The sequence below is a fragment of the Heloderma suspectum genome, chromosome W (assembly GCF_057233095.1).
Source record: "Heloderma suspectum isolate Gila_16-S chromosome W, 16-S_ref, whole genome shotgun sequence".
In the NCBI taxonomy this organism is placed as follows: Eukaryota; Metazoa; Chordata; class Lepidosauria; order Squamata; family Helodermatidae; genus Heloderma; species Heloderma suspectum.
Window position 1 is genome coordinate 60664209 of NC_139475.1, and position 13467 is coordinate 60677675.

Below are 13467 nucleotides of genomic sequence, written 5' to 3' on the forward strand. Positions count from 1 at the left end.
ACCCAAAGTCAGTGGCTACAGCAGTTGAACCATATGAAATCAACCCTGAATAGTGTTGCATGATGCCTTTGTTAATAATCAACATTTGTGACACAAGTAATTGCAAGTTGTCTACTCTAGACACAATTCCTTAAGAGAGTTATTCTTCCAAAGGATGTGTGAAATGCTTATGAAAACTACTGAAAGATTATTATTTGTATGTAGTTGTTTACCCATGCACAGCATCGTTTAACATATCTAGCACATGCTTATTTAAAGACTACAGAAATCATTTGCTTGGTGTGGTCATCCCTTCCCAAAACTGAACTTCAGTACAAATTTGCAGTACTATGTTGTGTTTTCTCAGAAGCAAAATTCTCATTCTTAAAAGCCCCCCCCTTCAGAATCATCACAGCTGCACGAATAAAAACAAAGAACAAGTTGGTAGCCCTGCATAAAACTTCCCTTACATAGGTAAGCCTTACCTTTCTGCCTAAAAGAAAGGAGAGATGTACTTGTTTGGATGGTCATTCCATATCCTTGGGGCTACAAAGTCTCTCATTACCAGGTATGTCCAGACTTCTTCTAAAGTGGGGGAACAGAGCAGGGTCCTAAAAGTGGATTGCAAGAAATGGACTTGTTGAATTAGAGAACTCCAGTTCTGAGAAGGAGTTCCTGACCAATCCTTGCTAAATGCCAATCAGCTGCTAATCCCTCAAGTTAAACATCAAAAGACAGTTGGGCTCCTTGGGGGCTCAGTTCATTGATGGGAATCAGCTCCTCCTCCTTCCCATGTAAGGAGCCTACCATGGACACCCAGTGTGTGTCTGGAGACCTCAGCCTTGAGATGGTGTTCAGGTGTTTTGCTTCCTCCAAAATTCCTCTTCAAAGCTCTGCTCTCCTGTCTGTGATTTCCCTACTATCGTCTCCATCCAAGTGAAGCATGACAAGAGCGCCTGTGACAGGGGTGGGCAAGTTGTGGCCCTCCAGATGTTTTGGCCTACAACTCCCATCACTATTGGTTATGCTGGCTAGGGCTGATAGGATTTGTAGGCCAAAACATCCAGAGGGCTACAAGTTGCCCACCCCTGCCCTATCAGGTGGGATGCAGTCCTGCAAACACAGTGAGCCCTGACAATCAAAAATTGAGATGGGACAATTAGAGCCATATATGAATTGATGTGGTGGCACTTCCTGTTAAATAAAGACTTTTGTATATGTCACAGTGAAGTCCAAACCTCTGTGAACGTTGATGTCCACATGTCAGCAATCCCGGGTGCATTTTGCAAATGTCCAGTTGCTGTCAACCCTCGCTGTTGAGTATAAATGAGACTGTTGGCATTCATCAGCAGATGTCTGTTAAGCAGGTACATACCTTGGTGAAGGCTGACATGCCTAAATTCATCTGGGATTGTCACCAAATTTTTCGACATTCACTGAAATTTGTGTATTTTCCTAGTGCTACATCCTCTTCCAGTGTGTGGTCATCCTCTTCAGTGGTAGGGTGGGTGGCCTTATCATGCCATGGCTTGATAATATTCCCTTCCTGTTCCCAACTAGGTTGCAGTAGTGCCAGTTCTGGTCGGAACTTCTGGGTGAGTGGCCTTGCTTCCACCACCCGAGCGACAGACTTGAAGAACCTCTTCAGCAAATATGGAAAAGTAAGGCTGTGTTGATTACTGTTTAAGCCATATGATAAAGAGACAAATGGGACATGCAAAAAATGGTGGTGATCTTTACCCCTTAACAGGAGTGCTCTTGTGCAGGGTTTCAGGCCAGCACTGCCCTCCACGGGGATATTCCATTCCCCTTGCTCTCTGTCCCTCCCCCCCCGCCCATTTTCCTGTTTTTCTTCTCCAGTTGACACTTAACATTCTGTGGCTACGAAATGTGTTTCGTTTTTATTTTTTAAAGATTTTCTCTACTTTTGCAAACCTTAAGTTCCCCTGATATCTCTCTTTTTCTCAGTGGCCCCCGTTCAGTTCTGTTTCTGTTGGTGCTCACCACTCATTCACTATTATAACAGAGGATATTGAGAATTGTTAGTTAGAACTGAATAGCGCCACCCATGAGTTATACTGCTGTGTGACACAGGATGTAATAAGACATATTGTCTTGGAATGTGCTGTTGCAGATTGTTTGCTGTTGCGTCTTTAGCTGTGTACTCCACAGCTTTCCCCTTGGATATGTGTGAACTAACCAAAGTAGTTTTTCTTTGAAGTGCGCTGACCAGTTCCCACAGAACTGTGGCTATGTTTAAACATTTCAGGAAATGCATGTGGTATAGTCATCACTAATCCCTGGTTGGCAGAGGAGGCATCCACAGTGGGTTAACCCTATTGCTAAGGAAAGGCAGGGATCATGTGACAAAGCTTTGTCACAGCCCGCCTCCTCTCCAGTTCATCCCTGCCTTTTGTCCAGGACAGAGTTATTCCACAGTTCTCTCATTCTTTTGCTCTTATTATGGAGCAACACAATGCCTGGGGGGCCATAGGATATTTCGGATTCCTGGATCTGAGGTCAGAGACAGTGCTCCGACCTCAGATCCAGGAATCCATGCTCCCCCTCCCCCTCACAGCCGGCACAGAGAGCACCATGATGGCTGCCTCTCCGAGGTTGCAAAACCAGCCTTGGAGAGGGGGCCTCTCCAGTCCATTTGGGTGGACTGGAGAGGCCAGCTTACACAGACAAAGCCAATCTAGCTAAAATGCAGAGTAGGAGACACAGCAGAGGCAAGGATCGCTTCCACCACACCGCCTGCTCTGCACTGGATGCTCGCAAGCCTCTGAGTTCAGAGGCTTACAAGCGTCAAGGATGGTTCTCACAGGGCTGCACCCTTAACCTCTTTATCCTAGCTTTCATTGGTTTTTTACCTCGTCTTTCCTCACAGCTATTGTTTGGGCTCCTGTTTTTCCACTTACCAAAATAATATATCCGGTTTTACCTCACAGACTATTTTTCTCTCATGTAGTCAGTCTTTGAAAGAGCCTCGTGTGGCGCAGAGTGGTAGGCGGCAGTAATGCAACTGAAACTTTCCCCACGACCTGAGTTCGATCCCAGTGGAACCGGGTCTCAGGTAGCCGGCTCAGGTCGACTCAGCCTTCCATCCTTCCGAGGTCGGTAAAATGAGTACCCAGCTTGCTGGGGGAAAGGTAGTCACTACTGGGGAAGGCAATGGCAAACCACCCCGTCACAGTCTGCCATGAAAACGCCAGCAAAAGCGGCGTCCCTCTAGGGGTCAGTAATGACCTGGTGCTTGCACAGGAGGAACCTTTCCTTCCTTTCTAGTCAGTCTTTCCTTTTCCCCCATTCTGCTCTCCTCTGGGCTAAGATAGGTGGACCTTTTGATCTGATCTGGCAGGCAGTTCTTACATTGGCATGTTCCCACAAAATATTTAAATATTATGTGCTTCCTTTTCTCAAGGTGGTTGGTGCAAAAGTGGTGACCAATGCACGCAGTCCAGGTGCTCGGTGTTATGGTTTTGTGACAATGTCCACAGCTGAAGAAGCCACAAAATGCATTACCCATTGCCACAAAACAGAGTTACATGGGAAAAAAATATCTGTTGAAAGAGTAAGTGGTGGCTCTATTTCCCCCCTCCCCCTTTTTTTCTTAAAAACAAAACCTTTTTAACTTTTGGGTTTCTAATGATAAACATTATTTCAGGCAAAAAATGACCCTGCTACAAATAAGTTTTTGGATAAAAAGGACAGTGAGGTGAAGAATGAAGCTTCAGCCAGTGAAAGGTAACATACTTCAAGCTTCTTTTCTTTTTTTAAATGCCTTTTCATTTTGAAGCAACAAATGTAATTTAAATTTGAAACACACACACACCCCTCCAGAACTCCTGAAAGCTCAAGGTAGGTGGTAATGTATTTCGGAAAAGGCAAAGCTGTCAAATATAGTGTCAGCAATGTGGGGTGAAAACTCCATGGACAAATGTGTGTTGTTGCATAAAATTGATGAATAACATATTGAATGCCCTGGTTCAGATGTCATAATACGCCAGGGTTCCAGAGAATCCAGGCTTAGCAAGATCGAGCTAAGTGTTGGTGCCTGCTGCACAATCGCTCTCGCTTGGCTTCCCTTGCCAGGGGGATCAGCTAAAAACCACCCATGGTTTATTGTGACATCCAAACTCGAGATTCTGGTTTGTCTCTCCCCCACCCCCCCCCCACCCCCCAAGCCAGAGTTATAAGCCAACAACAAACCATGGCTTATGATTCTGGCCTGCTTGGGGAGAGACAAGACGGGATCCACAGTTCAGACATCACAATAAACCAGGGATGGAGGGTTCCTGGTTTGTTAGCCTCTCCTGCTTGCAGGAGGACCCAAGCGTGAGCAATTGGATAGCATGTACTGGCATGGTGCGTAATCCTGATGAGAGTTCTCAGGAAGGTCCTGAGAAAATCCAGTCATTGACACAGTGGGGGAGCAGCACTGGAATGACTGCCTCAACATGTGCCTGAATGTTTAGGTACTGGGGCCTTTCTACATACTTTGTGAAAGCACATGGTGCAACTGTCCAAGATTTGCACCATGCAGAACGCACATTGGAAGCTCCCTGCCTCCCAAAGGCTACCATGTTGAGAGATAAGGGATCTGGCTTAGCCGTCTCTCTGCAGAGGTTATTTTTGTCAGTACAGACTGTTGTTGATGTGGGGTGATCATTTGGGTGTGCAGTCCTCCATCTGCATTTGGAAAATGGTGCAGTGCCAGGAGGGGCTTCATATGTGGGTGTTTTATGAATGGAATTTGAGCTGCCTTTTCTGAAATTGTAGGTTAGCTTGCAAAATTGCTTTGGGTGAATCTGCAGAGCTGCAGTGGAAAAGATGGGAGGAGGGTGGTTTCTGTGTACTTCATGCTAGAGACCTGCAGACAGAGATTAGGCTAGTTCAGATCAAACATGTCAGCATATATCCTCACCACTTTGACCTTCCTGCCCCCTTGACTTCCTTCATAGTCTTCTTTCAATATGGCAATAGCAGACATCCCTAAGATTTGTGTGAGGGGTTTCTCTCTACCAAACTGACCCCATTTTGGACCTGTTTGTAGACATTCTATTGCTAATACATTCACCTTGAGCAAATACATTCACCTTGAGCAATTAAATAAGTATTCGCAAATGTACCATAACCGTGCAACAACTTGGCTAATGGCCAGGAGAGGGATCGTGTTGTTACCTTGCTTCCCCTCCCTCCATTCTGAACTCAACTATTTTGCAGATCTGCCAGCATAAAAAAGAATGAGAAAGCTGACCAAAAAGAAGATGCTAAGAAAGCTGAAGAAAAGGATGAAAAGGGGAAAGAGGAGCTGAGATCGGGATCGGCAGATAAGTCTAAGACTCCAAAATCCGGTAATGTACTGTGCTGTTCCATTTGGGGGGTTGGGGTGTAAATGGTGCTAGCACCTGAAAACCTAATTCTGTGTTGAATGTCTTAATTCCCTCTCCCTGCTTTTGTGTAGGAAGTAAAGGAACAGAAAGGACTGTGATAATGGATAAATCCAAGGGTGAACCCGTTATTAGCGTGAAGACAGCAAGCAGATCCAAAGAGAGAGTAAGTGAAACAGTGGCATTTCCCTTGATGAGTGCAGTTTTAAATGTTTGGGGCTTTTTAAAAATTAAATTGAAGGTGTCAAACCATCCAGCTCCTGCTGCACAATAGATTTGAGGCTTTGGCTGATCAAAAAATCTAGATCCTAGATTAGATCTTCAGCAGTAGAAAGTCCAACAATTTAGACTGGGTTTCTCCTCCCTCTGTCAGATTATTCTTAAAATGTTGGATGCAGAAAGGAAGCTCAGCACGGCACTGGACATGCATCGCTCTAGCCACCACCAAAGACTCATCGGATTAAACTTTTTACCCTCATTTAATGGAGAAATTGCTTATCACTAGTGCTTAAGTGCAAAAAGGGGCAGCTCAAAATGATCAGGCTGTAGCATCTTCCCTACAAGGAAAGGCTAAAAGTGTTTGAGGCTTTTTAGTCATGATGGCTATAGGCCACCTTCAAGAACAGAGGCAATATACCTCCAAATTTCAGTTGCTGGGGAACACAAATGGGAGGGTGCTGCTGTTGTGCTCATGTCCTGCTTGTTGGCCTCTTAATAGGCATCTGGTTGGCCACTGTGGGAACAGCATGCTGGACTGGAGAGCCCTTCGGGTTGATCTGGCGCAGCTCTTCCAGTTTAGTAAATAGGAGATGAAGAGGGGAAGGACACAATTTAAAATTATGCATCGTGTGGCGGGAGAGAGAGACATTTTTCTCCCCTTCTCATAATACCAGAACTTGGGGTCATCCAAGGAAATGGATTGGCAGGGAGTCAAGGGAGGCGAAAGGAAGCCCTCCTTCACCTGGCACGCATAACTAGTTTGTGGGATTTTCTGCCATGAGATGTGGTGGTGACCTCCAGCTTAGATGGAGGTTTAGACAATACTTATGGAGGTTAAGGCCATCAATGGCTATCCCCCTATGATGGCTAAATGGAATCTCTAGGATCGGAGGCACTCTACCTCTCAGTGCCAGCTGCTGGGAAGCAACAACAGGAGAGCCCAGTTGCCTTCATGCCCATCTTGGAAGATCAGAAGTATCTTTCTGGACACTGTTAGGAAGGCATCCAATCCACATTTTTCCCCATTATGTCATGGCATTTTATGGAGGATGTAGGCAGAGACACCAAGATACATGTCTTTCCCTCTCTTTTCTCTTATTTTTCAAACAAAGGCTGTTTTTGGAGCCATCTTGGAGTTGACAAAGACATTGAAAGGAAGACTAAATGTGCTGCATCCCATGTGGATTTTGCAGGACCCTTTGGAAGTGTGCTTGATGGAAGGCAAATGGTGGTGTGGTGGGGGGAAGCAACTTTTGCAGCTGTGAACTTTCAAAGGGCAGTTTTGTTGGGAGTCTGTGAGTTGAGAGAATGTGTTTCATTTTGCTTTGTTTCTAAAATGAGATTCCCTTGAAGCAATATTCCTATATTCCCTTCACAACTTTGGATGTTAAATGTAGAGTGTGAAGAGCCAGGATCGCAAATCGGAGAGCCGAGAAAAGAGCAAAGAGAGGCAAAGGATCGTGCCCTTCAACAAAATCAGAGAGAGACGACTGAGTGAAGAACAGCACCGGTAAGATCCATATGCCATAACAAATGGTTATCTATCAGTTAAACTTACTTCCCCTCCCTTCATTTTCAGTTGTAAATGGTGTGCCTGTGGTGGAGGGAAGCCTGTATTTCTGTGTTTCGGTAAGCAACTTAAATGTGCTAATGATAAATAAATTAGTCTGTCTCTCTCTGTCTCTCTCTGTCTCTCTCTCTCTCTCTGTCTCTCTCTCTCACACACACACACACACACACACACACACACACACACCCCTACACCTCTGACAGCTAGTTTTTCTGGAGGGCTGCTTTGAAGGGGGGATGGAGAGGCCAAACCCCAAAGTGCACTCTGCCTGCAAACCACATTGCCATAATCCATAACATTCTTTTGCCCACTGGATTGGCAAGTGGTCCTCGTGGGGACAGATTCAGTCCAAAGTGCCACTAGTTGCTAACCCTGGCCTCACCTTGGTGACTTTAACATTTAAACCTCCCCCCGCTGCCATTATGGAGCACCCTATGTCCTTCATCTTCTACTTGGTGGTTGACATGTCCCAACACACCAGTTGCCTAACTTTCCCCGAAACCTATTGCATTTACTAGCAGGAAGCAGTCAACATGCTGCCCCTATCCTCAGAATTCTCTGGGGCCTCATTTCCTTGCCTGCCCTGCCTTCTTCCTAGGGACACAACAGGGTGCTACCTTCTCAAGGGCCCACTAATTGGGGGATAAGGATACACTTCCTTAACAACCCTCACCCATCTTGAGAGAGAGAGATTTTTTTTCTACTGCCCTTCACATCAAATGATCTTCAACGGAATCAAATGATCTTCAACGGTGGTGTAGTCTACTTAAAATGAAGAAATTAACAATAATAAAAATACACTTAAAAAGACTTAAAACAGTGGCATGCAATGCGATCACAAAGGTAAGCATTAAAATAATATAGCACCTAAAAGCCCTGAGAGAATAGAAATGTTTTTATCTGGCACCGTAAAGGACAACAAAGAAGGTGCTCAAGTCTCCCTGGCAATGGAGTTCGAAAGACAGTGTGCCACAGCCAAGAACACCCCCTCTCTGTTCTCCGCTTGTCTCACCTCTGACAGCAGGGGCATCCAGAGGATGGCCTCAGCAAATGACTGTAGCATCTGGGCAGGCTGGTATGGGAGAAGGCGTTCCTTTACATTCCTGAGTCTCAGCCCCTTTGGGGCTTTATAGGTAAGCATCAGCAGTTTCCATTGTGTCTAGGAACAGGCCAACAACCAGTTAACTGTTTAATAACTGGTGAGAAATAGGGATGTACGGATTTTGTAAAATCCGTTCCGTCTACGTTTTGAGGATTGCCAGGTGCCTTTCATTCCATCATCCGCTCATTGGCAGAATCAGATTTTTTCCCATTGCCCAAATTTGCACTTGCTAAAATGTGCAAATCCCCTCAAAATGTGGAATTTCATGCTTTAGCCAATGGGGGAAATGCGAATTTTCAGCTGGTGGGGTTTTTTATTTTATGTATTTTTCTATGACTAGATTTGTGTAAAATTCCAGAAAGTAAAAAAAAACAAAAACGGTCCGCGGAATTTGTGTGACTTCAGAAAAGCCAGGCCGCTGTGGTATCCATGGGTCGGATTCATAGAAATCTGAACTCCTTTGATTCCGTTGAGGATTTCTCTCACATTCCAAAGTTCCTACCAGGCTTCCCTAGTTAAAACTAGCTGCTGCATTCTGTATCAGCTGTGGTTTCTGGGCCATCTTCAGCAGCAGCCCACTTGTGTTTGAGAACTGTAGGAGCCCGCATCTTATTTTGGGGGTCTCAGTTCTGGGGGTGCTTGTAGCAACAGGTTCAAAGACCAGAGATGTCATCTTCTGCCCATAACTGATTATCTGTAGCAGTACTTTTTCCTCACCTAATGCAGTGTGAGTGTTCAGGTGACAAGAGGGTTAACTCCACGAACGTGACGTCCCATCTGGAGAGGTGAACCCTTGCTTCAAACAGAGACCCAGATTGTTTTGCTGCCCCTGGTCTTGAGCCCATAGTACAGCTTGTATGTGTGTGTGTGTGTTTCCCTTCCTCTGCCTCACTCTTAACACTCCTAGATAAAAAGATTTTCTTAGTGCAAGCACGGCACCTCGATTGGCCATTGACAATTGAGCCATCCCTACGAACAGCTTCCAGATCACTCCCATTCCACACCAGGTATAGCCAGAAAAACGCTACCTCTTTCCTCGGATGGGTGAGGTCCTCTTTCCACTCAGGACATTCATCCCGGCATCTAATCCTATGGATTCTCGGGAGTGTTTCCCAGAGCTGTCCAGGCAGAACACCTAGTGCCTTGTCTGGTAGAATATTGCTGAAGAACTCTGGAAAAGTGGAATGACCCATCTCAGTTCAGAAAGCCCAGCATTCTGGTCAAAGCTCAACTCATTTCCCTCTAGTTATGGACAGGGTCCCAAATCCCCTCTGTAGATGCTTCAATAGCTGCACTTAATCTCTGGGGGCAGGAAGAACAGGCCAGTCTTGTGTAGAATTCATGAAGCATCATCTTTATCCATCAGGGTGGCCACTTCCAATTCCGTTTTGGATGAGGAAGGTCCTCTGTGTTGCAGGCGCAAGGTTTTACTTTGTTAAGTTTTCCCGGTGGCCAGGCATCTTAAGGAAAGGCTCAACAGGTTGGCCAAGGCAGCACAAAATGTGGGGCCAGCCTTCTGGCAGTTCCCCATTGAGGCTTTCGACTCCAGTGTTGAAGTTCATAGGAATTTGTGACTTAAAGCAGTGGGATGTTGATCAGAGGTCCCAGGCTAACGTATCCACCATCCCTTTCTGCAGGGGTGGGCTCTTCAGTGAGATTCTTGCCCTGGTTCTGGTAGAAACAAAAGATGAAAAAGAAAGCCCTCCCAACCTTGAAAAGAAGAAATCCCATGCCTTTCATCCCCACAGGAGTACTTCTGACAACTATGGCAACAGAACCTCCAGGCCCTCATGGCCTGGTTCTCACCACAGTGCCAAACCTCTGTGCTCTAAGCCCAACCAAGGAAATTAAGCAGCTGGGAAAACCCATCTCAAGTTAGAGGTCAGGATGCTGCCACCTTATTACTAGGTGGGAAGAGCTCCTTCAACTCTTTCACCATGTGTGGGAATGACCGTCAACTGGTGGGCACTAGAATTGGCTCGCCAGTGCTACACATTCAAACTGAGCTCCTTTCTAAGAGGCACATTCTTCCACTCCATCTCCTGCAACCCAGTTAAACATCAGCAGCTGGTGACTGCCATTGCTCAGCTACTGCATATAAGAGCCAATTGCATGGTTCCATACACACACACACACACTCACACACACACACACTCACACACACTCACACTCACTCACTCACACACTATTCTTCACAGTTCCCTGTTAATCTGTTTCTGAGGTTAAACGGGACTGAATTTACATTCCCAATTAAAAATGGGCACTGAAAAGCCATTCTGGATCTCCGATTGCGCAGTCTCTTTCTAAAGAAGAGAGCGTTCTGGATGGAAGCCCTGAAGACAGTGGCAGAGACACTTCAGCCAGGAGATCTCATGGTGACCATTGATCCAAGAGAAGTGTACTTAGATGTCACGATCCCCCCAGCATACCATCAATTACTGAGGTTCACATATGACCAACAGATCATGTCAGTTCAAGGCACTCTCATTTGGCCTCTCTTCCACTGCTGTTTGGGATGGGTGGTGGGGTATGTATTTCTGTTGCTACTTAGATTTGTTGTCATTGCTCAGAGCACCTGCTTTGCATACAGAAAGTCCCAGGTTCAATCTTCAATATCTCCAGTTAAAAGGATCAAGTAGCAGATGATGGGAAATACCTCTCTCCACCTGTGGAGAGCAACTGCCAGTCAGAGCAGACAGTTCGAGGGCAGGTGGACAAATAGTATGAGGCAGTTTCCTGTGTTCTCAGTGGGTCATGGTTGTTTGATTTCCATGTCTAGTGTCACATTCATAAGCTCTTCCCAATTCAGAGATTCCATCATCAGAGTAATATTGGACACTGCCTCAAAAGGGCTCTTTCTGACTCATGAACCACTCGAAGTTCCCATCAACTATGTGCAAGTCTGTGAACCTCATGCACCAAGCTCATGGTTTCAGTTCCATTCCAGGCCCCCTCAGTTTCACTTCTGTTCCAGGCCCCTTGCTTGGCAGCACCAGATCTGTCTCAAGCAGTCACTTCAGTTAGAGGACCCACCCCCTAGTAGCAAGAGACCCTACTAGCTAGTGTCGGGTTCTCCGCTCAATAAGGAATGAGGCTGGAGGTGGAGGTTGAGTTAAACACTCCTTTATTCGTGCATGAGGTTGAACGCCAACAGGTGGGAACAACAACCCTCCTCTAACAAACACACACTTATATATTTTAGGTTCATATAATCAAAATGTAGCCCAATGGCCAATCACAGTACAGCATACTATTAGCATGTATAATTACTCAAGATTTTCCTTATCATATGACAACTTCCAGATTAATACAGACTTTGCAAAATTTACAAAAACTGTTGGTTAGCGAGCAGACATTTCTTAACTGCAAGAACAGCAATTCTTATCAGTGAAGGGGCAAACAGGAAACATCTGGCACATTGCTCAACTTTCTGAGCTAACTTTACTTAAGCTCCTTTCTTGAAGCTCCTTAAGACCTGGAAACTTTGACCCTTGATTTAGGTTAAAGTGAACCAGGCCGAAATGCCTTTAGGATAATCAAATCTTGTTAATATATGGAGTAAGCAAAATTCCCCTCGCTAGTTCCCAGGCATTGAGCCAGAGGGATGCTGCTGAGGGAGCCACTTTTCATTCAGGTTACCACTGGAGGAAGGCACTGTCAAGAAATCGTGGTATACGTTCAGTGGTCCTGCAAGGAAGCCATCTAAGCACCTCAACTGGCTACACCTGAGGGCAGCCAGGCCCTCTCTGTCACAAGGACTTCGTCCTTAGGACAGGAAAAATGGTCACCAGAACTCACATCAAGACAACAGGGCAGCAGGTCCTGTAATATCTTTGTCATCTCCTGCCTTGGGCAGAGGAGTCCCTCAGAATACACCAAAGGTTCACGAAACGCTCGGACAGATTGGTTGAGTTGGAAGATCCCAAACCAACAAGAATTAGTCCTTCTCAAAGTCTTCTAGCTAATAAACCATTGGTGAGGTACTACAGTCAGACCTGTTTGTGGCCACATCAGTGCCAAAACAATTTGGTCGTAGGAGGTGGAGGGGTCAGCTGCACTGTCCATCAAACAGCTTCATGGAGTCCTTTCCACCTCCTAATGGAATAGTACACAGAGCATCTGCAGGCAGTAGCAGCCCCAATCTGGCTCAAGAAGCCTTGGTTCTCAAACCTTACAGGCCTCAAGATCCTTGCCAACCGGACGAGACTGTGAGTGAAGCACTGGTCTTGTGGGACAGTACTTGGCATGCCAATTCCACATACAGGAGTAAAGGCATTGGCTTCAAGTGAAGGATTCTCTATAGATGTGGTCTCTTCTCAGAGAAGATGAAGATGCAAGATAGTTCCAGATATATTTTGGCTTTTCTTCAAGCTTGAATCAGGGTCAAGGAGTGAGCATCTGTGCAAGGCAAGCCTTAGCCCTAATGTGTCTTGGGAGAGTGAGAAGGTTTTCCCTGTTTGACTACACAGCTATTAAGTGATTCCACCCTTATCAATCCTCCTGCTGTCCACAGATTCCCTGGCTGGAACTTCTTCTCAGTATTAAAAGACTCTCAAGGGACCCCTTCTCCAAAACCTCTGAGCACCATCCTGATTTAGAGAGCTTAGCTAGAAAGTGGTGGTTTTGCTGATCCTCACCAAAAGGGTGGATAATAGACTGGCATTTTCAGTTAGAAAAAGTATGTACTCATTTCAAGATTGGTTCTATGTGCTGACCCATTGTTTTGTCCCCAAAATGAACGATTCCTCCTTCCAAGAGAAGGTGACGCCTAACTTGTGCCCTAATCCTTCCTAGCTTACAGAGAAATTGTGGCATAAGCCCACACTTAGCAAATGCTTACTGAACATATTGCTTTGGCATGCCAAGTCAAAGGGGTAAGCATCAGGTGCTTACTGCATGGCATATGACTGCCACAACCAAGTTGAGTTTCCGCACTCCACTGGACAACATCAGTAGGGTTGCCACCTGCCTTCTTCTTGTACCAGGTATGGCATAATCAGCTCTCTTGCCTCTTCGGAGCCTTCCATTGGCAGGAAGGGTCATCTAACATCTTCTATAAAGACGAATGTATTCTGTCGTAACATATTCTAGGGTAAGTATGGCTATCCATGGCTGCTAGTCATGATGGCTCTAATATTGCCTCCATTATCAAAGGCAGTGTGCCTCTCAATACCAGTTGCTAGGGGACAGGAGTGGGAGAGTGC

General features: G+C 45.7%; 1 protein-coding gene across 4 annotated transcripts in view; it reads left to right on the forward strand.

Annotated features, from left to right (window-relative positions):
- LOC146334076 (scaffold attachment factor B1-like) overlaps nt 1-13467 on the forward strand; it is a 57115-nt gene that overhangs the window by 29639 nt on the left and 14009 nt on the right. For all 4 annotated transcript variants that reach the window (XM_084825052.1, XM_084825049.1, XM_084825051.1 and 1 more), the window contains 6 exons: nt 1540-1640; nt 3404-3553; nt 3647-3726; nt 5206-5336; nt 5447-5538; nt 6989-7101. In XM_084825052.1, the coding sequence (XP_084681178.1) occupies nt 1540-1640; nt 3404-3553; nt 3647-3726; nt 5206-5336; nt 5447-5538; nt 6989-7101 (667 nt within the window). The remainder of the gene's footprint in view (nt 1-1539; nt 1641-3403; nt 3554-3646; nt 3727-5205; nt 5337-5446; nt 5539-6988; nt 7102-13467) is intronic.